Here is a 26,427-nt window from a genome sequence, read left to right on the forward strand (position 1 = left end):
TCACTGGTGGTTCTCAGGGGTGCTATAGAAGAAATTGCCTTCAAGGGAGTCTTATGAATGTAACCACTGTCCAAATGCAAACCAGTGGGTTCAACATTTGTAGTGGCTGCTCCACTTGAACTACTGACAGGAATTACTTGTAATTCCTGCAGTGTAACCTCCTCAGTTGTTGCTGGGATAACAGAGATATCAACATCAGACCCAGTCACTTGTGGGAGTATATTCTCAGTGATAGGTGTTTGAGAAGAACTGGTTTGTGTCTGAGTAATACCAACTGTATGCAACAAGGGTATCATGGATTGTGGTAATATGGAGGGTGAGGGTGAGGGGGTTGAAAGAGACATGTCCTTGGGATTAGGACTGTGGAAGATGGATCCGAGTGGGTCCAGAGCTTCATATTGTGGGGTCCCTGTGTTTACAACCTGATCCTTTTGTAAGGATGCAGGAGGAGTTTGAGGCAAGGGTTGAGATCTTTCTTCCATCTGCTGTGAGGAAGTAGCAGCAGTGGTTATTGGTGACTTTTGTGCTGTCACTGGCATTGACTCTGGGATCTCATCATCCAGAGGTGCCTTTGGTTTGGGTTTGGTGGGCTTTCTGGATGTTTTCTTTTTGGTTCTTTTTGTGGTGGCAGGTGTGGGTTTCAAAACAGCGGGTGTGCTGCTTTGATCACCTGGAGCAGTGGGCTCAGCAGCCGATACCTGAGGAGCAGTTTCATCTGCTAAATTCTGCTCAGGCACCTCTACTTTTGTTTTTATTGGTGCCAACATTCTAGAGAATGTTTCAGGTGTTAAACAGTTTATTTTAAAAGAAGCACCTTGTTTGGGCAATTCTGCATCTTCCTTTACAAATTTTTGTTCAAAATAGTAGCTTAAAAATCTTGGAAAGAGCAGAAATGCCTTATTATCAACGTTTTTTACCAAATCATCAAATATTTCCTGGGAATAATTAAAATTTTCATTGTTTAAAATTGCATACCCCAGGTATTGACTTTTCGATGGTATTTCATTAAAAGACGTTGTTTTATTAGAAACACACGCAATAGTGTGTGAAACAAAAATCTGGGTGCAGAAGGGAAATAGCCCTTTTTTAAGGTATCCCTTTTTGGTTGCTCTGCATAGCCCCTGTTCATGAAATCCTTTTTCAACTCGGCTTTAGAAAATGAGGTTTTACCTTTCAAATCATCGAGTTTGAAAACTTCTGAAATGGATTGTGGAGTGATTTGGATCTTTTTACCCTGTATCGAGGAGTTGATGGTTGTGACAGTGTCTCCTTGTTTTTCAAGGGTAGCATTGTTCCAGAACTCTCTCTGGGTTTTTAGATAGATGGGAGCATCTGCTGTTATCAAAGTTTTATACTTTGATGCAGATAGGATGTCAATGATGGTGTCAAAGGTGTTGTAGGTTGTGGGTTTTCTGAGTATACCCACATAGTTGTGAGGGGCTTTGTAACGAATTTCTGTGGTTTCAGAGGCCATTTGAGTGGCGTCTGTTGGAGTGGAGGAAGAAGATGGTTTTGATTTTGACTTCGATTTTGATTTTGTCATTTTTTGATGAAGAAAATCGAAGAAAGTTTTTGTGAAGAAGAGTGGGAAACTGCTTTGAGAAAAGAATTTTTGGAATTCAATTCAACAGTGTGAGTCCCTGTTTGGGTTTAATCAGGGTTTTATATTAGGGAAAAAGTGAATGCTAATGTGGCAGCGGTTATAACGATCTGACGACTAAAAAGCTGACCATGTGTCAACACCTGATGAAAGAGTAAATAATGGAGGACAATTGTTTTAACAGCCACTGATGAATCAACCATCAGTAGTTACAACGGTAACAAAATGAGGCAGTGGATGATTTTTACTATCAGTGGATAGTATATTAGTGAATAGAACAATGATTTTGAGCATCAGTGTTTTTCAATATTTTCAAGGAGCAGGGGTTGACTTTCAGCAGTGAACAGACTTTAGAGAACAGATGTTGAGGCACAACAGCATTTAAGGTTCAACAGTGGTTGAAGGCAATAATGAAGATCATTTGGATAACAACTGTTTGTGCAGCAGTGTTTTGACTTTTGACAAATAATTTTAGCATCTGCTTGTTTAGATGTGGGTATTGATTTTGTGTAAACACAACCTCATATTTAACATCTGTTATTCTGCAGAAATGCTATACTCAACAATTTACATTTTGGATATAAATTCTCAAGTTTAAATTGTCAGCAGTTATCTCAGAAATCTTTGTTCAAGGTTTTGCCACATGTTCATTATTCCTGACAGTGGTTTAGCATCCTAGATGATGAAGACTTTTCTACTAAGGCTACTCATTTTGTGTCTAATTATTTGAACTAGAACATGAGTATCTCAGTAGTTCAAAATCAATTTGCAATCAATTTTTGATCTGTGACAAACAAACTTGAGCTTAACATGACCTTGACATGTGTACTATTTCCTTTTGATCAGATTTATGGATAATAATTTCACACAAAAATAAGGAAATTACATCCTGACCGGTGAGAAAACTTTTACTATCAAAAAAAAGTAAAAGTACAAAATATATTATATAAAAAAAATGAAATAATATATCCGGTTTTATTTGAGAAAAACACCTTAAAAAATAGTTAAAGGATGTTTTGAAAATAACATCAAAAGGATCTGACAACTTTTCAAGTAAGTACATGATCATATCATTCTCAAGTTATTTTGACCATTGTTTAGGGTCATTTTCTTGTCAATTGATTGTAAATTCTTCTTTTAAGGTCAATCACTGGAGAAGCCATTGTTACCTGAACAATTCCTGTATTGATGAATGCACACAGTTGCATGATTACCATTGTTTTACCCAACTTTGGACTCATAAGTGTTTTATGTTTATACTCCTTTTCTTTTGGTTTCAAAAGTTTTGAGATAAACACACTTTTGAGTTTTGTTCATTTTCTTCTTCCCTTTTTACCCTTCTCATTCATAAGTACAGAAATACTCACTGGGAGATTTCATTTTTTTTAAAGCATAGTCCAGAATCATTTTGAAGTAATGTTTTGAGAGATCTGGCCACATTTGTACATGTTTTATTACCAAATCTCACATTACGTACGATTTGGACTGTTTTGACCCCTTATTTTCTTAATGTGGTTTGACAAAGTTGATTTGGTCCTTTTGAGGATTCTCAACCTACCTTTTAGCACATAAGAAATTTTGACTAAAGCTTTATTTCCCTCTTTCTATGTTAGCATAACACTAATGTTTATATGAACATAGGTTTCGCTAATCTGAGGTACATACTTTAGTATAAAATATGATGAAATCATCACAAATTTCATAACAACAGTTGAAATCAATTTTGAATGAAGATAGTCATACATAGTTGCCAGACATGTTGTCAGATCTGAAAACTATGAGTGATTTGAGCATGAAAACACTTGTTATTTTGAAATTTGTGAATCTTATGACATCTTGGTTGTTTTACAGAGTATCAGATTCATCATTTTGAACATGATTTCTCGTTGCTCTGTTTTTCAACTAAATATAATCAACCTTAGTATCAATGAATTTTGAGCTGAACTGTTATTTCAAATTGATTGTTAGATCGAATTTGACTGTCCGAGCTCTGATACCAATTGTTAGGATCGGAGGCTGTCATGATTGTGCTTGTTTGTATGATTTTGACAAAATAATGAATATAAAATAAGGTTAAGTGCAGCGAAAATGAAAAACAAACTTTATAAACACAATCAGAAGAGAAAATAGTTTGGTAAACAAATGCTTTTCATTAAGTTGAATGATTGAAATACAAAGCAAATGATTACAAGCATGTTTACCGAACTAAGCTCCCCCTCAGCCTGATACCCCAAGGTTGGTTGCACAAGATGAAAGGATTGGATTGAGGAAGAAGAATCCACCCAGTCAATCAAATGTAATAGTACAGGGTACTGCTCCATTTATAGGCATACCAAACCACTGAAGCATCTCAGCTGACGTCACCAAGATAGTGACATCTAACAACCTAACAACCTATAAACATTGTTCTATACAAACTACTGATGTGTAACAACTGATTACAAGTAAAATACAAAGCAAGAGATAACAACTGCTTCACGTTCCGCTGTTGTAGCCTGAGCACTGATGTTGAGCATCAGTGCTTTCTTCAAAGGTGATCAGTCTTTGAATGAGCAGTGCTTGTGTCTTCAGCAGTACTTAGGAAACGACAGTAGATAGAGCAACAGTGTTTATCTTCAGCAGTCTTTAGAGTTTCATCAGTGTTTGGTTCATCAGTTGTTATATTGAGCAGTACTTAAGATCCATCAGCTGTTAGATTACCACTGTTAAGGGGAAAGCCAAGTGCAAATAGCTGCTTATTATGAGTCCACTGTTGTGATCCGGTTTTGGCTTTCATTATCTGTTCCTCTAGTAGGGTTCAATCCCAACATGTAGTGATGATAATATGTTAATATAAACATGTTAACAGGGTAGGCTCTAAGGAGGGGCAATGTGGGCGTCTGGTCGGGGCACATTTTCTGGGGCACAAAAAATTTAAAAATTATCGGTTATATATGGATGCGAATGATTGTTTATTACTATAACTTTAATGGTTGTTTAGAAAAATAATAATTTACATTATTTAAATTTTTTTAGGGCCTAAAGGTAAGGGGTATATTTTTTTTTGGCTCAGCCGGGACACCTAGATCCTCAAGACCGCTTCTGCATGTTAACATATTAAAAATAATGAATTTGGTAATCGATCATATTGTTCACAACTTACTAATAATGGAAACTTTTATGATATTGGTATGTGTAAGATCGCATGTTAGACACAATTGGTGATCAATCTGAGTTTATATGTGCTAGTTAGGATGAATGAAACAATTTGATGTGATTAAATTATGTGAATGATGCATGATTACCTAGGGATTCCAAAAAGGGAAACTTTGTTGAAATTGTATGTTGTAACTTGAGTTCTAGACTTGCATGAACATGTATGACGATACTAATGTGTTACATGGATTGTATAAACATGTTTTGGTGGGTGAAAACTTGTAAACTTGCATGTTAGATCGTAGCTTGCCAAAAGTGGAAACTTTGTTATACTAGACGTGTAGGATTAGTAAATTTGACATGTATGATGATGTTTAACATTCTAGATGTGTTAAATAGGATATATGAACATGTTTAGAATTGTCGACGTGTAGAATTCTTGGGAATTAGAGTTTCATGCTTGACTTGCTAAAAAGAGAAACTTTTTTGCTAAAAAAAGTTTTGATATTAGTCATACAATGTGACGTGTTTTGTTGGCTTAATATGACAATGCGATCACAAACAAACTATAATACATATATTGAGTCACCAACGGGTCGTCCGGTCAATTTGGTCAAATTTGTGAGTCTTTACCTAAAACATAAAACAATGGGATTGTTTGGATACAAAGGTCATATGAACCAACACAAACACGCACTTATAGACATTATGTGTACTAGGTAGCGGTTAGCAAGTCACTTATACTTATTTGCATTTCATGGAAAACATGCACCCTGAGGTGAGTTTCACGATCTCTTTTACACATGATTTTCTGGGAGAAAACATGAATGCAACTTTTAGATTTTGTATTTCCTTTATATCACTTGTGTGTTAAACGCAACACACATCATGATAGTTCTTACACACTGAACCGTTAATATAGGGAGTTAGCGAGGTAATTTGAGTAGTACTACTGAGTTTGACAAACCCCACCCGGGTTAGTCGCGTTAGCACGCTTGGGAGTCGAACGAATGTAATATTGACCTAACATTTGTATTGTTTACGATAAACGTGGTGAAAGGCATCAAACGTAAATCAGTCAGCTTCGGTTCAAAATGTTTAGTAACTTGTAAACAGACTAGCTACCTAAAGATATAATTGACTTTTACACTATTTGGCAAACGTTTATTCTTATTGAAACTTGTGAACTCACCAACCTTGTGTTGACACATTCTAGCATGCTTTTGCAGGTCGCTAGGTATGCACGTAAACTAGGGCATCTCATGGAGTCTATTTGCCATCAAACATTTAAACTCATTTTTCATACTTTATTGCATGCCTTTAAGGCGCGTGGTTTTGCGCATATAACTATTTCGCATTTATTTCATTTATGCTTTCGCATTAACATTGAACTCCAAAAAAGTATTTTTTTCTAGCATATAATATATTTTAAATGTTATATAATAACTTTTGTTTATTTTATTTGAAGGGGGTTGGTTACGGTACAAACCATATTTATCCTACAAACCGTAAGAACAGATCCTAGCACTTAAAAAAGGTTATGTTAGTACATACCAAAACAATATATACATAAAAGTAGCACTTTTGAATTATATTAGCACATGAAAATTAATCAAGATAATTAATTTTAGCACATATTTTAATTTTATCAACACGTTTCTTAATCATCACATTAAAAACAAAAGGAAGATCCAAATAAAAAATTAATTGCTTGTTAGCATATTTATAAGGAATTCAATATAATTGAAATTATTTATGATATTATTTTATTATTTCTCTATAATTAGTTGGATGCCATGTGACACTTTTTAAATGGTTCTTGCAGTTTGTATTCGTGATTAGGTTTGTATTTGATCCTACTCCTTATTGAAGAATAGTATTGTTTTTCTAGTACATAATATATTTTTTTTTCTTCATTATGCTTATGCGTTTTTTTTCCTCATACTCTTTTTTGCGCTTTGCAGTTAGGGCCAAGCATATTCACCTAAAGTGCGCCTAGCACCATTAAAAGCTATGAAAACAATAACTTAAAGAAGACTAAGAATTTGAACGTTTTATGGTTTAGGTAAGAACTAAAGGCACACAATTTTTGGCAACATTTGAACCATTACCATTTAAAACAATAACCATTCTAAAGGAAGAAAAATAATAAATGAGTATATTTATATATCTTAATTTCAAATAAAATATGTAATAATAGCAAGTAAACATACGAGGATCAACACCAACCTAATTGATAATAGAATATCATAAGCACCGGAAAACTCCCTGAGTTGGTTCCAAACAATATCAACATGAAAGAGATTGATTCAACATGTCTACTTTCATTCATTGACTGAGATTATATAGTACAAGGAAATACAAACTAAATCTCCTATATTGGTGGAGATATCTATACATTAAATTACTAGATCATTACTAAATATACAATGTGTTATTACACCCCCGCATTTGAAACGTCGGGAGGACCGATCTTAAGACTGGTACGAAAGTCATCGAACAGAACTCGTGGGAGGCCCTTTATGAAGATATCTGCAACCTGATGACGAGACGGAACGTGCAATACCCGAATGTGACCGCGTTGAACCTGTTCACGAACAAAGTGGATTTCGAGCTCAATGTGTTTAGTGCGCTGATGCTGCACAGGGTTACTCGAAAGATAGACCACATTAACATTATCACAGTACACCAAGGTAGCACGAGAGAGAGGATGATGAAGCTCAAGCAAAAGATTACGTAACCAACAAATATCCGCAACCACATTCGCCACGCCTCGATATTCGGCCTCAGCACTGGACCGAGAAATGGTGGACTGACGTTTCGAAGACCAAGAAATAAGATTGTCACCCAAATAAACACAGTAACCAGACGTAGATCGACGAGTATCGAGGCATCCAGCCCAATCAACATCGGTGTAAGCAAGCAGACGAAGACTGGGAACCGGTCCTAGATGGAGACCAAAGTCAGTCGTGGCCTAGAGATATCGTATGATGCGCTTCAAGGCGTTCCAATGATCAAGCCGAGGAGCGTGCATATGCATGAAAATCTACTGATCAGCATACGAGATGTCTAGGCGAGTAAAAGAAAGATACTGGAGGGCACCCGCAAGACTTCGATAGAGAGATGGATCATCATGTAATGGGCCGGAATCAACCGATAATTTGGACTGCGTATCAACAGGTGTAGCGACTGGTTTGCAGGAATCTATACCGCCCCGATGAAGAATGTCTTTAACATATGCCTGCTGAGATAGGAACATAGTATTACCGTCCCGTATCACCTGGATTCCCAAAAAATAAGACAGTAGCCCCAATCTTTCATAGCAAATTCACCGGACAGTGTGGTTAACAATCGTTGTCGCAGGGCATCGATGGACATGGTTAGAATGATGTCGTCCACGTAGATGAGGAGATAGGCAATGTCTTGATCATGATGGTAAATAAATAGAGAATTGTCAGACTTGCTTTGACGAAACCCCTGTATAGTAACAAAATCGGTGAACCGCTGGTACCTGGCTCGCGGAGCCTGTTTCAGGCCATATAGAGACTTCCGTAGGAGACAAACATGATCAGGAAAATCCTGGTGACGAAATCCCACGGGTTGGTGCATATAAACCGTTTCCTCCAAGTTGCCATGTAAAAATGCATTGGTAACATCCAACTGGTGAATCTGCCAAGAGCTGGATAATGCAAGAGAAAGTACCAGACGAATGGTGGATGATTTAACAATTGGGCTAAAAGTTTCGCCACAGTCAATGCCCGTCTGCTGATTACGACCATCACAAACCAAACGAGCCTTGTAACGCTCCAAACTACCGTCCGACCTGAATTTATGTTTAAATAACCACAAGCTACGCATAATGTTCATGTCAGGCGTCCTGGGTACAAGCTCCCAGGTCTTGTTTTTAATAAGTGCACTAAATTCGTTGGACATGGCATTATACCACCCTGGAGTGGACAAGGCAACCTGTGGGTTCTTGGGAATCAGGACGATAGTGGAAGTGTGTAGATTAAAGGGTTGTTTGGGTTTGAAAATACCGCTCAAAGAGCGAGTATGTATGGTTCGGGTAGTGACGGGTGGGGTTGGTTTTGACTGAGCTGGTACAGTAGGGGTTGAGTTGGGAGGCGAGGAAGGGCCGGTTGGCAACGAGGAGGTGGGCTGGGCTGGAGATGTTGGCGAAGAATGGGCCGAAGGGTGATCCGAGATCTGGGCAGACGAGATGGGTGGGGTTTGGGCTGGGGAAGGATTTGGTTGTGGGTCGTGAGGGTGAGAGGGAGAACTGTGGGAGTGGGCTGGGGAATTAGGTGGAGTATGGGCTGTGGAATTTGGGCTAGTAGGTGAAGATGAGGAGTGTGGATTGGGGGCGGCAGTAGGTAGATTGGGAGGAGAAGACTTGGGTGAGTTTCTTAGGTAATCCCAAACAAGAGGGTTAATGGTGGGGTTTAGAAAATCATAGGAGGGAGATATGGTGGGCGATTGTATGTGATATGGGAAAATAGATTCTTCAAAGTGAACATGTCCCGAAATAATGAGTCGGTGAGAAGTGAGATCAAGACACTTGTAACCCCGATGGTTGGATGGATACCCGAGAAAAACACAAGGGTGTGACCGGTAGTTGAGTTTGTGAATGGTGGTGGAAGGTGCAAGAGGGTAACACAGGCACCCAAAAACACGAAGATGGTCGTATTCCGGAGTGCAGTTGTAGAGCAAGGATGTAGGTGATTTAAACTGGTGAGTTTTCCTTGGTAAGATGTTTAGGAGATACATGGCAGTTTCAAGTGCATGATGCCACAAATTGGCGGGCAATGATGCTTGAGCAAGAAGGGTATGAACCATATTGTTAATGGTGCGGATTTTGCGTTCCACTTTGCCATTTTGTGACGAGGTGTAAGGACAAGAAAAACGGAATTACATGCCATTATGATTACAAAAGTTATAGAAGTTTTGGTTTGCATATTCTTTGCCATTGTCACATTGGAACTGTTTGATCTTACGTTCAAATTGTGTATGAATTAAATTGTGAACAGTTGTGAAGGTATGAAAGACTTGAGATTTGGTAGCAACTGGAAAAATCCATAAGAAATTCGTAAAATCATCTAAAAATAGGATGTAGTATTTGTGACCACCCGTACTAAGTACAGGTGATGTCCATAAATCACTATGAACAATGTCAAAAGCTGAACGAGTACAATTAACAGAATCATAAAATGGCAAAGAAAAACGGAATTACATGCCATTATGATTACAAAAGTTATAGAAGTTTTGGTTTGCATATTCTTTGCCATTGTCACATTGGAACTGTTTGATCTTACGTTCAAATTGTGTATGAATTAAATTGTGAACAGTTGTGAAGGTATGAAAGACTTGAGATTTGGTAGCAACTGGAAAAATCCATAAGAAATTCGTAAAATCATCTAAAAATAGGATGTAGTATTTGTGACCACCCGTACTAAGTACGGGTGATGTCCATAAATCACTATGAACAATGTCAAAAGCTGAACGAGTACAATTAACAGAATCATAAAATGGCAACTTAACAGTTTTACTAAAAACGCAAGATTGACAAATTGTTTTATTGAGTTTTCCAAAATCAACAAAAGAAGACAATTTCAAAGACTGTAATAATTTATCGCCAGGGTGACCCAAACGTTGATGCCAGCGATCTTGAGACATGGCAGCAAAAGCAGATGGAACCAATGACATGGTCGTATACTCTGACGCGTCCCAGCTTGGCCTCGGATGCATACTTATGCAAAGAGGGAAGGTAATTGCTTATGCCTCAAGACAATTAAAGACACATGAAAAGAAGTACCCGACTCATGATCTCGAGTTGGCGGTTGTGGTATTTGCCTTAAAGATTTGGAGGCATTATTTGTACGAAGTGAAATGCACCATTTTCACTGACCATAAAAGCCTTAAATACTTCTTGGATAAAAAAATAACTAAATATGAGAAAAAGGCGTTGGCTAGAAACGGTGAAGGATTATGATTGCGAAATCCATTATCACCCAGGAAAAGCCAACGCAGTGGCGGATGCCCTTAGCCGAAAGGATGGGTACACTCCTATTCGAGTGCGGTTAATGTAATTAGTGGTAACTTCGGGTCTACTTGAACGAATCCGAGAAGCTCAGATTGCAGTAGTAAAAGAAGAAAATTGGAGGAAAGAGCGTATAAAAGGTTTAGTGAAAGATATTGAGGAAGGCGAAAATGGGTTGAAATCTCCGTTCGGTAGGATTTGGGTCCCAAACACATGCGGTGTTAAGGATCTCCTACTCGACGAAGCTCATAAGTCGCATTACTCGGTTCACCCCGGAGCGACCAAAATGTATCGAGATCTAAAACAAAACTATTGGTGGCCCAAAATGAAAAGAGATGTGGCAAAGTATGTCGAAAGATGCCTAACTTGTTTACAAGTAAAAGCGGAGCATCAAAAGCCTTACGGCAAGCTCCAACCATTAGACATACCCGTTTGGAAATGGGAACATGTTACCATAGACCTATTAACTAGATTGCTGAGAACGACACAAGGATTCGACGCCATTTGGGTGGTCGTGGATAGATTGAAAAAAAGCGCTCACTTCATTCCTATTCAAGAAACCTATACTTCTGAAAAGATGTCGGAGGTGTATATGAACGAAATCGTAGCACGCCACGAAGTGCCGGTATCCATCGTGTCCGATAGAGATACCGGTTCACTTCAAACTTCTGGCATGACTTTGAAGAGCAAGTGGGTACCAAACTGTTAATTAGTACGGTATATCATCCTCAAACCGACGGGCAAAGCGAGTGAACAATACAAACATTAGAAGACATGCTTCGGGCATGTATTATTGATTTTGGCGATAGTTGGGACGCTTGTCTACCATTGGTTGAATTTTCATACAACAATAGCTACCAATAAGTATTCGTATGGCCGTATATGAAATGCTTTATGGTAGGAAATGCCGAACCCCGGTATGTTGGGGCGAAGTGGGTACTCGTGAACTCGCCCATAAGGATGTGGTTAGAGCCACAAACGAGAAGATCGACACGATTCGGGCCCATTTAAAAGCCGCACAAGGCTGACAAAAGTCCTATGCGAATAAAAGGCGAAGGTCTATCGAATTTCAAATCGGTGATAAGGTAATGCTTAAAGTACCTCCATGGAAGGGAATCATTCAATTTAGAAATAAAGGGAAGTTGAGCCCGCAATTTATTGGGCCTTTCAAAATTATTGATCGAGTGGGCAAAGTGGCTTACCAATTAGAACTAAAGGAAGAGTTGAGTAATATACACAATACATTCCACGTTTCACATCTCCGAAAGTGTCTAGCCGATGAAACGGCCTACGTTCGTTATCACGACATAGAGGTGGATGATAAACTCAACTATGTGGCAAAGCCTATTGCAATCCTTGACTGAAAGGTCAAAGGATTAAGAGTAAATTGCCATTTTAGTCCCTGAGTTTTGTCCAAATTTGCCACTTTAGTCCAAATAGTTTTTTTTTGCCTCTGGGTCCTTGACTTTTCCCTTTTGTTGCCATTTTGATCACATACACTAACTCCATCCAAAAACTCCATCTTTAACCAGGTGTATTTTGGGGATTTTCATTTTAAATGTTTTCAATTGCCATTTTGATCAAATTCCAAAAAATCAAAAAAACTCCAAGAAATTCTAAAAAATCATAAAAATTCTAAAAAATTCTAAAAATCCAAAAAATCCGTTTCGGCGCGAACCGTTTCGAACCCGAATCGTTTCGAGCTGAACCGTTTCGACGCGAACCGTTTCGACCCGTACCGTTTCGACCCGAACCGTTTCGAGCTGAACCGTTTCGACACGAACCGTTTCGACCCATACCGTTTCGACCCGAACCGTTTCGACGCGAACCGTTTCGACCCGTACAGTTTCGAGCTGAACCGTTTCGACGCGAACCGTTTCGAGCTGAACCGTTTCGAACCGAACCGTTTCTAGCTGAACCGTTTCGACCCGTACCGTTTCGACCCGCACTGTTTCGAGCAGAATCGTTTCGACGGGAACCGTGCCTTATCGACGCGAACCGTTTCGAACCGTACCGTTTCGATGCGAACCGTTTCGAACCGAACTGTTTCGACCCGAACCGTCGAAGCGGTTCAGCTCGAAACGGTTCAGCTCGAAATGGTTCGGTTCGATAAGGCACGGTTCGGTTCGAAACGGTACGGCTTGAAACGGTTCGGCTTCGAAACGGTACGGGTTGAAACGGTTCGGCTTGAAACGGTTCGGCTTGAAACGGTTCGGCTTGAAACGGTTCGGCTTGAAACGGTTTGGCTTCGAAACGGTACGGGTCGAAATGGTTCGCGTCGAAACGGTTCAGCTCGAAACGGTACGGGTCGAAACGGTTCGCGTCGAGACGGTTCAGCTCGAAACGGTTCAGCTCGAAACGGTTCGAGTTTGAAACGGTTCGCGCCGAAATGGATTTTTTAGAATTTTTATGATTTTTTAGAATTTTTATTATTTTTTAGAATTTTTTGGAATTTTTTTGATTTTTTGGAATTGGATCAAAATGGCAATTGAAAACATTTAAAATGAAAATCCCTAGAATACCCCTGGTTAAAGATGGAGTTTTTGGATGGAGTTAGTGTATGTGATCAAAATGGCAACAAAAGGGAAAAGTCAGGGACCCAGAGGCAAAAAAAAAACTATTTGGACTAAAATGACAAATTTGGACAAAACTCAGGGACTAAAATGGCAATTTACTCAAGGATTAAGGAACAAGGAAATCGGCCAAGTGAAGGTCAAATGGGAACATCAGAAGGAATCAGACACTATTTGGGAATTCGAAGAAGAAATGATGAGACTATACCCTTCTCTCTTTGGTACGTATACGTGTTTCGAGGACGAAACCTTTTAATGGGGTGGACTTGTAACGCCCCGAAATTTGATTAATGTTAGATAATTAAATATTACCTAAACAGTAAATAGTAAAAGCATGTAAGTGGGAAATTCAACCTAATTAGTATGTATAATTAAAAATTTAATTGAAATATTTAGAAATAATCCTTTTAAATTGAAAACCACAATCTTAAGGGGCCAAAAGAGGAAAATTAGAAACTCTTGGATTATAAGGAAAAAAAACACAACACACACACACTTAGAGTGTGTGTGCGCGCGTCGATCAAGAGTAAAAGAAAAGGGGCAAACCCCTCAATGATCTTAAATCACCAAATTGAAAGGGAAATCGGGCCTCTAGCTCGTGCATGAACTTAAATTATTGATCACCTAGACTAGAGGATCATCAGGTATGTCAAAATTTGATATTTGGTGATGTTATGAAAATTGATGAGATCCATAGATTTCTATTCTTACATGGATTGTGGAAATTAGTGTGAATTATATGATGTAAATGAACTTAGGAACAAACCCTAGGTGGAAGTTTGTGAATCAATTGCTAATTCTAAGTGTTTGAATGAAATACAATGTATATGTAAGTGGGTTTTGGTGAACGTGTATATGAAGCATAATCATGAAAATGATGTATTTGAAGTTTGATGCATTGAGTTTTATGTGCTAATTGAACATATAATTCGTTTTGATGCTATGAGATGTATACATGGTTAATTGTTGGTTAATAGACTTAACAAAGATAGTATAAAAATTTTGCACATAAGGTGTATGATAAAATGCTTATATGAATACATAAATGTTGTTATGTATGACAAATGTGAATGAGAACATGTGATTTTGTGATTGGCAAATTGCTAAGTTTGGTTATAAACCAGAAGGTCTTAATAATGTCGGGTTGTACATTTTAGGCAACGCGGGTGAAGCGTCGGGTAGCCAAGCAGGGACAAACGCTCGCTTGAAGAATAAACTTTAAGGTACGTGGCTTTATGCTTCGTAAGATTTTATTTATGATTTTGTAATGATATATGTTGGACAATGAAGCAATATTAGACAAATTAGGCTCATTCATAAGTAATAATGGATTTCACACAAATGAACCAAATAGGCAATATTGAATAATGATATGTTTGGGATTGTTTAAAAGTGATGGTTTTCACTTAAACAACCAAACAAGTCAAAATGGAGAAAAGATAATAAGTTTGGCGCGTTCTATGTGATGTATTTCATACGAACAACCAAACGGGCCAAAAAATGAAGTATTAACGCATACCAGAATGAGTGCGTGAATAATGACTTCGGTATAAACCCGGTTGTTGGCTACGATTTTAATATAAGCGTAACCGGATAACAGGAACGCGTACTATAAATATATAGACTCAGGTAATGAGTCATAATTAAAAGATGGAGAATTCGTAAAAGAATTCGGAATATTAAGTCCAACCATAGCAAGGTTAAACGGGTTGAATAATGTGATTGCGTATCGAATAACGAATACGTTAAAACACAAGGAAATTAACCTGGATAGTGAGGAACAATCATAAAAATGATATTCTTGCGAAAAGGATGTGATCCTATAAGCTTGTTAGCTTACTTATGCAAACGGGTCAAATATGTGATTATTTAAAACAGATCCGATAGCATAAAACATGAAATTCATGAATCCGAGTTGTGGGTTTACGAGCTAAGAATGTGGTAAATGTTTTACAATCACTTAGAAACGAGTTTCAAGTGAAACGGACAAGTAACGAAACAGTTACACGACTTTTAGTTAAAACGACAAAACAGGAAGAATTTGAAGCTTCAGTCCACGGTAATCTACGGTGGCCAGCTGTAGCTTACGTCAGGGTCTGAGATAACCTAAATTGTTTTGTTTGTTGGGTCATGTAAGGATGTTTGTTATGTTTTAATATGTTATATGTAATATATAACTGAAGTTTATAACAAATTTCGTATTGTAGGTGTTTGATATAATGTCACGGATGGTTGATCGAGTTTGCCAAAGAACCGAACACAATCGAAGATAAAGCTACCGTTTTTGCATAGTTTGTTTTAGAATCTGAAAAGTGTTAAAGTGTTTTGAAATGTTTGAAATACTTAAAATGTTTTTATCAAACCGTAATTTTGTATGTAAGTTTATTTGCATTATTCATATAAATGCAAATCTCTTATAAATTCCCATATAAGTAAGATTGGGTGTTTTAGTTAAATGCAAAGTCTTGCAAGTTGTGTCATGTTTAAACATTTTAATGTGTTGGTGGTATAAATATGTTCATTTCATGTGTTTCCTTTCGTGGGTTCTCTAATTTAACATTTTACTGTTCAACATGTCATGGGGTGTTCACCTGTTTTTTTTTTTTTTCAATTGCATCCTCAGGTTTATGATGGCACAAGCTATAGACGTCATGTATTGGTTCATTCCTCACAAGGAAACAGGTCACATGGTGTTAAAGAATACTTGCAGCTTTAAAATAATAACATGTCTTTTCATGTTAGTTTGCAATCAAATTGGTTATTTTACTGTTTTTAAAGATGGTCGATCACACAAGGTCATTTTACAAGCGGTTTAGTGTTATTGGATGGTATGATATGATTCAAGTCGAATATATTTCGTTAGGTGATGATTGGTTTTTTCAATTGCTCAACAATACGAATGCGAGTATATTGGTTACGAAACTCCAAAAAGCAGAAATATTAGACTAATAGGTTTTTTTATGATATTTCAAACTATAGAAACATAATTTCATCATTTATTTATCTTTCGGTTTTATTTATGTCAATAGTACGTTCGTTGTTTTATTTACTTTATGAAATGAGAGTTTCATAATAATTTCCTTCAAAGAATTTTGTCATGATTATTATAATCGTATAATATTCTTTGTCAACACATCGAAAACATGTTCAACCCAAAAAAGTTTGCGCGTATTAGCACTAGTAAAACCGTCTCAACAACCCACAAAAGTTTGCGCGTATTAGCACTAGTAAAACCGTCTCAAAAACGACTTCAGCGGTTTCACTAATAAGGACACCGCCCCCTCTAAAGCCCAACATGCATTGGCGAGTGCTCTTTTTAGTAAAATTGTCCACAAAATCGAAGTGCAGTTTGACTTGATCGTTAGACAAAAAGCCGTTTTTGAGTGTCTCCGAGCACCACATGCACAAGATTTTCTTCTTGCTATACCTATAGATGGGTTAGGCCAGCATATGTCGCTGGTGGAGTACCGTACTATCCTTAAGTATCGCCTCATGATTCATTCATTCCCAGTTGACGAGGTATGCTCAGTTTGTCATAAGGCGTGTTTGGATTCTTTTGGTGAGCATGCAGTTCATTGTAGAGAGCTCTTGGGGTTCAAATACCGACATGATTTGGTTAGGGATGTCCTTTTTGACATATTCAGGTGCGCTGGTATTTCTGCTAAAAAGAGGCACCCGTTAATTTCTTAACAGACCCGTTGGAAGGGAGATCTACCCTTCGACCAGCCGACATTCTTGTCTTTGGATGGGTAAGAGGAAAAACGCCTGTGTGGATCTAACAGGGGTTTCCCTGCTTGTGGGTTTAGGGAGTAGTGCTTTCACAGTGGGTCAGGCTGCTTTAAAGGCTGCTTCGGGTAAAGTGATCAAGCATGAGAAAGCGTGCCTTGACAACCAACACGTGTTTATCCCATTTGCTTTTGATACTTTTGGTTTTCTTGCGCCAGAGGCCGTGGACCTACTTAGTCGAGTTCAAAGGGTCATGCATAGTAATGTTATGACCCCGAGATCTATGGACGTAGTTTTTAAAAGGCTTAGTTTCGCTATTCAAAAAGGGGTAGCGGCGCATCTTATTGCCCGTTTACCAACTATCTCGATGTAAATTATTAGAACTAAAAAGTAAATAAATGTCATTAGATTTCTATGTATAAGAAACATAGCATAAGTTTATCTATTTAATTAAACGACACATAAAAAAAAAATTAGAAAAAGGGAGGAGCAAAATCTCTCCGTCAAGAAATGGCGCGAAAACCCCAGCCTATAAAGCAACCTCAAGTACACAAAGGGTTTATGGTTTCCAGTTGTTCATCCTCCTAATTATTCAATCCACACTCTCTCACTCCGAATCAGAAAACGATGAAAATGGAATCGACTCTCAAGGTAATTTCTATCTCCTCTTCCGATTATTCACATTATTTCGTTACTCGTAAACCCTAAAACCCCCTTTGTAACACCGTATTGATTATTATCACTTACTCATGTAATGTTTTATGTTGATGCACGATTAAACAGGAATACTTTGGGTTTTCGACGTTTCGACCGTATCAGAAGGAGATTATTGAGAAGATTTTGGAGGGGAGGGATTGTTTGGTTGTTATGGCTACTGGCAGTGGCAAGTCTTTGTGGTAATTTTGAATTTATGTTTTGTTTTTGTTTCAAAGTTTGAGATTAAGATACGGGATGTAAGATTCAATGTGTTTTGGTACATACATTGGTGTGAAGGTTCTATTTTGATGCATGTATTAGTGTTTGGTAATAATTAGTATCCTTTAAATTAGGGGTGAGCAATAACTGAAACGTTAACTGAAACCAAACCGAAGTAATAGAAGATGGTTATCGGTTTTCTGTACCCTCTGTTAACCGAAATAAACCGAACCATTCGTATTTTCATATATTTCTAGCTTTTATACATTTATTTCATATATTTATACATCAATTTATGTATTTATACCTCATATTTTATGTATTTTTTACTATCATATCATGTTAGGCTTCGCTTGCGGTGTGCACATATAATGTATATGTGTGTGGGCGCTTAGGGGGCAAAAGTGAAATTGCACTAACTTTAACATTACTTTACTAGTTTCGTGAAAATAACGTTAAAAGCGGCGGACGATTAATCATGCATCATGTAGTGGCGTTGATAACCGAAAGACAAGGGGGTACATGCATCAATCGGTCTTTGTCCCGATTGCTAAGTGCTATGTGCCTTTTGTCCAAGGCTTGATGCAAAACTACTATCGAGCTGGGGGTCTCACTGGAAGCAGCTTCTCTATTCCAACGGGGGTAGAGGCAAGGCTGCCTACATGTTACCCTCTTCAGACCCTACCTTAGCTTTGCTATTTGTGGGATTTACTGAGCATGATGATGATGATGATGATGGTGATGATGATACTATCATTTCATGTATTTTTAAAGTAAACTGTTTGCCCAACTTTGGTTTGGTTTTTGATCAAAATTAACTGAACCGAACCGAACTGAAAACCGACAAACTAACCGAATAAACCGAACCGATTAACCGACAACTTCGGTTTCGGTTAAGGCTAATAACCGAACTGAACCGTACAAACCCCTACTGTAAGTGGAATACATTGATAAGTTTAGGGATGCATTTCTTGAGAAGTAGTATAATCTTGGGTTTTGGAGTGTTTGGATGAAACACAGTGTTGCTTGTTTTAGGGTGAAATAGCTGTTTCTAATAAGCCGTTTGGCAGACCCGATGCATGAGGCTTCTGCATGCGTGGGCCCGGGGTTGTCAGGCCGACTGGGCCTGATGTACGCATCCTTTGTACCTTACCATTGCTTCAACGTTTGCTCCTCAATAAGCAGTTGGAGATTGCTTATTAAAACTTGTTACTTCTGTCGGATTCAAGTTTACAATATCCTTCTACTTAAATAAGCTGTTTTTAGTAACCTAATTATGTATAAGCAATGCAAACACCAGCTCCTGAAGTTGTAAAAGCCTCAGTAAGGTTACATTATAAGTTTTGTTGATTTTCTTGTGATTAAAATTTGTAACTGACTTAATTTTTTTTTTTGAATTGTTTAATCAAGCTACCAGGTGCCTCCATTAATTTCAAATAAGACTGCAATAGTTATAAGCCCACTCATTTCTTTGATGCAAGATCAGGTATTTTCACTCTTGATATTATTTTCTGTGATCAAAGTTTAATAAATTAGCAAATTTAAATGCATATGTTATTTGTTTATAGGTTATGGCTTTGAAACAAAGAGGTATCAAAGCTGAGCATCTTTCTACTGCTCAGACTAACACAAATGCACAAAAGAATGCCGAAAGTGGTCAATACGACATTCTGTATATGACTCCAGAAAAAGCATGCTTTGTTCCTAACAGGTAAAGATCATTAAACAATATTCGTTCAGAAACACTTTTTGTCCAAAATTTAACTTCTGTCACAGTAATTAGTATAATGTGATAACAGAAAGATCAATAAACAATATCCGTTTTGCTCCCTGTGGTTTGGTCACTTTAACGGTTTTGCCCCAAACCTTTAAAAATAGCCATTTTACTCCCTGATGTTTTGGTTTTGTTGCCAGTTTGCTCCCTGCGGGGAGCAAAATGGAAACACAAACAATTTGTATGGAGTTAGAGGCGGGGAGCAAACTGGCAAAAAAACTGAAACATCAGGGAGCAAAATGGCTATTTTTAAAGGTTTGGAGCAAAACCGTTAAAGTGACCAAACCACAGGGAGCAAAACGGAAGTTTACTCTTTCACTAATTATCTGAATTTCTGAACAATACGAGTTAGGCCTTTTAAGTCAGTTATTGTTATGATATGATATGCTATCTTGAGAACGATAGAAATAATAAGTAATACGGTGATGTAAGCTGTTTGTACTTTTGATTCAGCTTCTGGTCGAGGTTGCTTGCCACAGGAATTTGTCTAGTGGCAGTTGATGAAGCACACTGCATCTCAGAATGGGGCCATGATTTTCGGTTCGTTTTCTGATATATATATGTTCTGTTTTTGTCTTTGCTTCTTGATTATATAACATCCGCACCTTTCAGTGTACACGCGTGTGTAAAACAATATATAATGTGTGTATACGTATGATGTATTTTATTGGTTTTTCACATTTAGCTACATTTTTTTTTCTTTTTTGTTACTGAATATTCGTCTGCTTTACAGGGTGGAGTACAAACAGTTATATAAGCTGCGTGATGTTTTACAAAATGTTCCATTTGTTGGATTGACCGCAACAGCTACAGAAAAGTACGTGTTATTCGTCTTTTAGTCTTTAGTGAAAATCATGTTTGGATCATTAACAGTTATTTGCTTGTTGTTATAGGGTTAGAAAAGACATAACAGATTCACTTAAGATGAAAGATCCTCATATTGCCATTGGATCATTTGATCGTAAAAACCTTTATTACGGTGTGAAATCCATTAACCGTGGGCCTTTATTTGTGAACGAGCTTGTGGCACAAATCTCTAAGTATGCAACAAATGGCGGGTCAACTATTGTATACTGTACGACAGTCAAAGATGTCCAAGAGGTTAGCTTTCATATATACTCCTCATGGATTAGGATCAAATACAAAGGATCCTAATTGTAAGAAGTGTAAGAAGGATTTATAGAGTGACAAGTGTCCAATAACCTAAAAAAACCCACTACACAAAAAACCCCACTACAAAAAAAAAAAAAAAAAAAAAAAAAAAAACCTAAGAAGGATTTAGGGTTTATTTTTAGGTCATTGGACACTTGTCACTCTATAAATCCTTCTTACACTTCTTACAATTAGAAGCCTTTGTAGAATAACTTGACCCTACTCCTCATATCTAATTCATGCTTCAGACTTGCGTATCTGCAGTTGACTTTATTTATTTGTCTTGATTTCTTAGATTACGGCATCACTTTGTGGGGCCGGAATAAAGGCCGGAATGTATCATGGTCAAATGGCTAACAAGGCCCGTGAACAGTCACACAGGTCTTAACATTTCCTGAACTTGAGACTTTATACAAATATTAAGAGTAAAATGCCATTTTCGTCCCTGAAGTTTGGCCACTTTTGCGACTTTCGTCCAAAGGTTTCTTTTTCGCATCTAGATCAAAAAGGTTTGAAATTTTGCCACTCATTTGACTCGTAAACTCCATCCATTTTTTAACGTTAAGTCAGGGCTGTTTCCGTCATTTTAGCTATTAGTTTTGTTTATTTCTATCAAAATGGCAAGATTAAATGACGGAAATACCCCTGACTTGACGTTAAAAATGGATGGAGTTAATGAGTCGGATGAAAATGGCAAGATTTCAAACCTTTTGGATTTAGATGCGAAAAAACAAACCTTTGGACGAAAGTTGCAAACCTTAGGGACGAAAATGACATTTTACTCAAAATATCATCAGGCTTTTTATTTGTGTCTCTTTTTGTTGGTAGGTCGTTTATAAGGGACGAGGTGGACGTCATGGTTGCAACTATTGCGTTTGGAATGGGTATCGATAAACCAGACATACGGCACGTGATCCACTACGGGTGTCCGAAAAGTTTGGAATCGTATTATCAAGAAAGTGGAAGATGCGGTCGAGATGGTGTTGCTTCTGATTGCTGGCTATACTTTTCAAGAGCTGATTTCGGGAAGGCTGAATTTTACTGCGGAGAAGCAAGCTCGGTATGTTAATCAAATGGGCGGGTCAGGTTGGGAATGGGTCAAGTGGGTTTGGGTTGGAATGACTTGTTTTAGTACGGATGAAAATGGATTGGATTGACCCGCACACATTTATAGATACTTAATGATAGGTCAATGTATTAATCTTGGTTTGGTTAATTATTATATTATGTTATGATCAGGCGACCCAGAAGAAAGCTATTATGGATTCATTTATGGCCGCTCAACGATATTGCATGCAGACAACTTGCAGAAGAAAAATTTTACTGGAATATTTTGGGGAAACATTTGCTTCTAGTAACTGTGGTGAGGAATGATTTTGATCATAGTTATTGATAGCGATCATAGCGAGCGCTATAGCGAATAGCGTAGCGTATCACTCATGTGTCGCTATTTAATTTTGGTGCCTCCATAGCAAGCAAATAGCGGGATTTTAGTTTTTTTTTTTGTTTTTTTTCTGTGCTTTAATACAAATAGCGGGATTTTATAGGTGTAAAATAGCAGGACTTTAGTTTTTTTTAAAGCATACATATAAAACATCATATAACACAGTTTATTCAGATATAATATACATATAAAATATTTCTAAAATTTTCTCCTAGTGTGTCGCTAAACATAAAATAGCGCCCGCTATTTCATCGCTATCGCTACGTAGCGTATAGGTAGCGTGTCGCTATTGTCCGCTATTCGCTATTAATAACTATGATTTTGATTGTGCCATGACCAATGATTTTATATTTTTAATTTATCTATGTTTTCTGGTAATTAAATTGTTATTCATGAATGATTTATTTGGATAATCATTAAACAAATATTTTCTTTTTTCAGGAAATTGTGATAATTGCACTAATGCTAAGGAGGAAAGTGATATGTCTAGAGAAGCGTTTCTGTTGATGGGTTGCATTCAGGCTTGTGGTGGTTATTGGGGCCTTAACTTGCCTATAGACGTTCTTCGAGGTTCTCGTGTAAGATGGGCTAATTATATATTTAGCAAATACTATACCACTTCTATGTTCTCACTATAATACTTTTGTTTCTAGTTTCCATTTTTTCTTGACCGCAAACGGTCAACTGATTATATTTCTAATAATTCTTCTTGTGTTCAACAGGCCAAAAAGATCACCGAAAACCAGTTTGACAATCTCCCGTTTCATGGACTCGGGAAGGATTTTTCAGTAAATTGGTGGAAGTCCCTAGGTTTTCAACTAATTTCTTTCGGTATGCGATGCATTTTTAGGAAATAAAGCTGTACTGCTTTACTAGTTGACAAAAAGTTCTTAAGTCAATTATGCAATTTGATGCAGGTTACCTGGTTGAGACTGTTAAAGATACTTACCGAACTGTAAGGTATATATCTAACTATATTTTCTTTTTAAATTATAAATATACAAGTTGTTCGTCTTTTTTTTTTATTTATTCTGAAGATCAGGCTGCCAGCTATGGTTATCTCTTATGTTGTCTACATAACATAATTTTCTGCTTGTGGAAATTTATATGAAACTGATAGAATACTTTTTTATTTACCAGTGTCGGCCCAGAAGGTGCAAAATTTCTGCGGTCATGTAGGCCCGATCACCAACCTCCGTTACTTTTGCCGATAACAAGTGAATCGGGAGGCAATGATGACATCAAAGCTGGCTCAGAACATGATGGACTATCACAAGTAGGTTAAAAGGACATTTGATTTCTTATCTTTATTATCATTTTGGTTTACTTTTTTGTAAATATTGTTGTAAATATTTATTAACTGCTATTTAGGCAGAGGTGGAACTCTATAAGATTCTTCTAGAAGAGAGAATGAAGCTTGCAAGATCTGCTGGAACTGCCCCGTGAGTTTTCGTTCGTCTATTAACGCTGCTTAATGTTAATGTGTTTCACCATATATTTTCCATGAGCGTAATTAATATTCGAATTTATTTTATTAAGATCAATTTCTACTTTGCAGATACGCGGTATGTGGTGATTTAACGTTGAAAAAGATAGTAGCAACACGACCGTCTACTAAAGCAAGGCTGGCAAACATTGATGGTGTCAACCAGGTATTCTAAATACTCGTATTTTACAAAAAAAAAAAAAAAAAAGCCTTTTTGGTCGTTTATCTATTAATTTTTAAATAATATGATGCAGCACCTTGTGACAAAGTATGGTGATCATCTTCTTCAAAGTATTCAGCAATTATCAAAACAACTGGACCTTTCATTGGACGGTGTTGCAGCCATAGAAGCTAATAATAACGGCAAAGCTTCCACAACACCGAAACAACCAAAAGACTTGCAACCCGCAAAATACTCCGCTTGGAAAATGTGGCAAGAGGATGGTCTCTCTGCTGAAAAAATCGCTGTACGGATTTAAATCATATAATTACTGATAAAGGGATACGAACTTCAATTATATTATTTGATCTTGTTATTAACCACTTTGAATTTTGTCTTCTAGAACTTTCCTGGTAGATCTGCCCCGATAAAAGTAGGAACAGTCCTTGGATATGTTCTAGATGCGGCTCGAGAAGGATGTATGGTTGACTGGGCTAGATTGTTCGAAGAAATCGGGCTGACCCGAGAGATTTTTGCTCAAATACAAGCTGCCGTTTTGAAAGTTGGCTCAAAAGACAAACTGAAACCTATCAAAGATGAACTACCAGAAGAGGTAAACCTCCATTATATCGACATCCAATTTTCATTCAGGGTAATAACGGGTCAGAAACACGTAAATTCGATGTCAAAGAAAACCAGGTTGACGTGCTTGGACTTTTTTTTGTTTTTTCTATTTTTTAACATATAATGACTTAATATGATCGGAGAAGCAATTATCAAATGATTAGCCGTTTTCGTTCCTGAGGTTTGGCCAGTTTTGCGACTTTCGTCTAAAGGTTTGGTTTTCCACATCTAGATCCAAAAGGTTTGAAATCTTGCCATTTTCATCCGGCTTGTTAACTCCATCCATTTTTCTCCGTTAAGTCATGGGTATTTCGGTATTTCCATCTTTTTTGCTAACTTAAAGGGCAATTTTGTCTTTTCAAGGGTATTTGGTCTTTTTACATAAAGTGAAAAAGACCGAATTGCTCTTTAAGTTAGCAAAACATACGGAAATACCCATGACTTAACAAAGAAAAATGGATGGAGTTAACGAGTCAGATGAAAATGGCAAGATTTCAAACCTTTCGGATCTAGATGCGGAAAAACAAACCTTTAGACGAAAGTCGCAAAACTGGCCAAACCTCAGGGACGAAAATGACATTTTACTCTAGGAAATTATAAACACCTTATTATACTTTAGGTGACGTCTAAACCGTCCGGCCCTGTTGATTTGTTTTTAGTCTATTTCTTTACCCGACTCATTTGGATCAAATATTGTTTGACCTTGATGTATCAGGTCGAGTATTTTCAAATCAAGGCATTTTTGACAATGCAAGATCTTGGGTTGTCATCTGAAGCTATTAATGGGAATAAAACACAAGAATTATCTGAAAAGTCAATTAATGAGAAAAGCGAGGTTGTAATCATTGATGAGTCTCCAAGAAAGCGAATGAAGATTGATGTACCAGAAGAAGAGACTCGCCCTTTAATGGAGGTTAATGAAGCTTCCATTTTAGCGTGGCTCCAGAATTTCGAGAATGGGGTGAGTAGTCGATATAATCACTCAAAACGTAATTAAGTTATTCTATTCAAGAAATTATATTATTATTAAAAAAATATGACTTTAAGATTATATTTGGCACACTAGTTGGTTTGAAAAAAATGATGATATTTTATTGACAAAATCGGTATATTATGCAGGTTACATTAGAAGACGCGTTGAAACACTTCACTGGATCAACAGAAGCAGCAGTGGTGGATGTGCTGAGTTGTATGGAGGGTGACTTCTTAATCTATAAGAAGAACAATGTGTATAAACTTATGTGATGCAGCTTTCATGGATATAATGTTTCTTTTAATTTTTATTAGCGATGAAATGGAATTGAAACCGATTTTATGATTATAGTTATGTTAAGAGTAATCCTATATATATATGATTTTATATTACATAGTCTAATATAGTTGCTCTAACATAGGATAAAATTGTTAACTTCAATGACAAGTTATATGTCAAAAGTTTGTGAAAAAAAATTGATTGGTGTTGCTAGTACAAGGGTTGAGTGATCTGAGTTCTCATGAACCATTAGAGCAACGAGCTTTGGCCGCCTCGAGTCAGTCATCAGACTGACAGACTAAAGCTGGCACGCAGACTGTTTTGCCCTTAACACAGATCTTTTATATGAATGTCTTTTTCTCAATCGGTTCAATCCACCTATTTTTCCTGTGTTAAAAACTCGGTTTTTGTTAAATACCAAGTGGGTTAGAGTTATTTCTTGTAACAAATACTTCTATTTTGTCATTTGAAATGATTTGCCTAAACAAATTTAGCAATTTAAAAATCTCGTCAACAAGAACATGGAAGCGTAACTTTTTTTGGGGCGCC

General features: G+C 37.2%; 1 protein-coding gene and 2 long non-coding RNA genes across 3 annotated transcripts; 2 read left to right on the forward strand and 1 right to left on the reverse strand.

The window, feature by feature from the left end:
* Nucleotides 1–470: 470 nt before the first annotated feature.
* On the reverse strand, nt 471–17,269 carry LOC110870225. Its single transcript, XR_002553123.2, has 3 exons — nt 17,021–17,269; nt 11,439–11,440; nt 471–482 (listed from the first exon to the last, which is right to left on the reverse strand). It is a non-coding gene; the product is annotated as an uncharacterized LOC110870225 (long non-coding RNA).
* Nucleotides 13,833–16,350, forward strand: LOC110870220. The gene is made up of 3 exons (XR_002553122.2): nt 13,833–13,989; nt 14,503–14,568; nt 15,553–16,350. It is a non-coding gene; the product is annotated as an uncharacterized LOC110870220 (long non-coding RNA).
* Nucleotides 17,270–17,551: 282 nt separating the features above from the next.
* Nucleotides 17,552–25,965, forward strand: LOC110870212 (ATP-dependent DNA helicase RecQ). The gene is made up of 20 exons (XM_022119413.2): nt 17,552–17,722; nt 17,855–17,967; nt 19,397–19,472; nt 19,555–19,697; nt 20,214–20,300; nt 20,494–20,577; nt 20,654–20,861; nt 21,208–21,293; nt 21,741–21,972; nt 22,152–22,275; nt 22,798–22,934; nt 23,079–23,187; nt 23,274–23,316; nt 23,497–23,632; nt 23,728–23,798; nt 23,915–24,008; nt 24,097–24,309; nt 24,406–24,615; nt 25,342–25,587; nt 25,746–25,965. Exons 1-20 carry the CDS (start codon nt 17,699–17,701, stop codon nt 25,869–25,871), a joined length of 2,562 nt encoding a protein of 853 aa, XP_021975105.1. The 5' UTR covers nt 17,552–17,698; the 3' UTR covers nt 25,872–25,965.
* Nucleotides 25,966–26,427: the final 462 nt, after the last annotated feature.

The sequence above is a fragment of the Helianthus annuus genome, chromosome 1 (genome assembly GCF_002127325.2).
Source record: "Helianthus annuus cultivar XRQ/B chromosome 1, HanXRQr2.0-SUNRISE, whole genome shotgun sequence".
Classification (NCBI taxonomy): Eukaryota; Viridiplantae; Streptophyta; class Magnoliopsida; order Asterales; family Asteraceae; genus Helianthus; species Helianthus annuus.

Excerpts from the sequence above, each read along its gene's own strand:
- LOC110870212 (XM_022119413.2), top strand. The coding sequence starts at position 17,699 with ATGAAAATGGAATCGACTCTCAAG. Across the intron at positions 17,723-17,854 it reads AAATGGAATCGACTCTCAAG|GAATACTTTGGGTTTTCGAC; the intron begins GTAATTTCTATC and ends ACGATTAAACAG. Across the intron at positions 24,009-24,096 it reads ACATTGATGGTGTCAACCAG|CACCTTGTGACAAAGTATGG; the intron begins GTATTCTAAATA and ends AATATGATGCAG.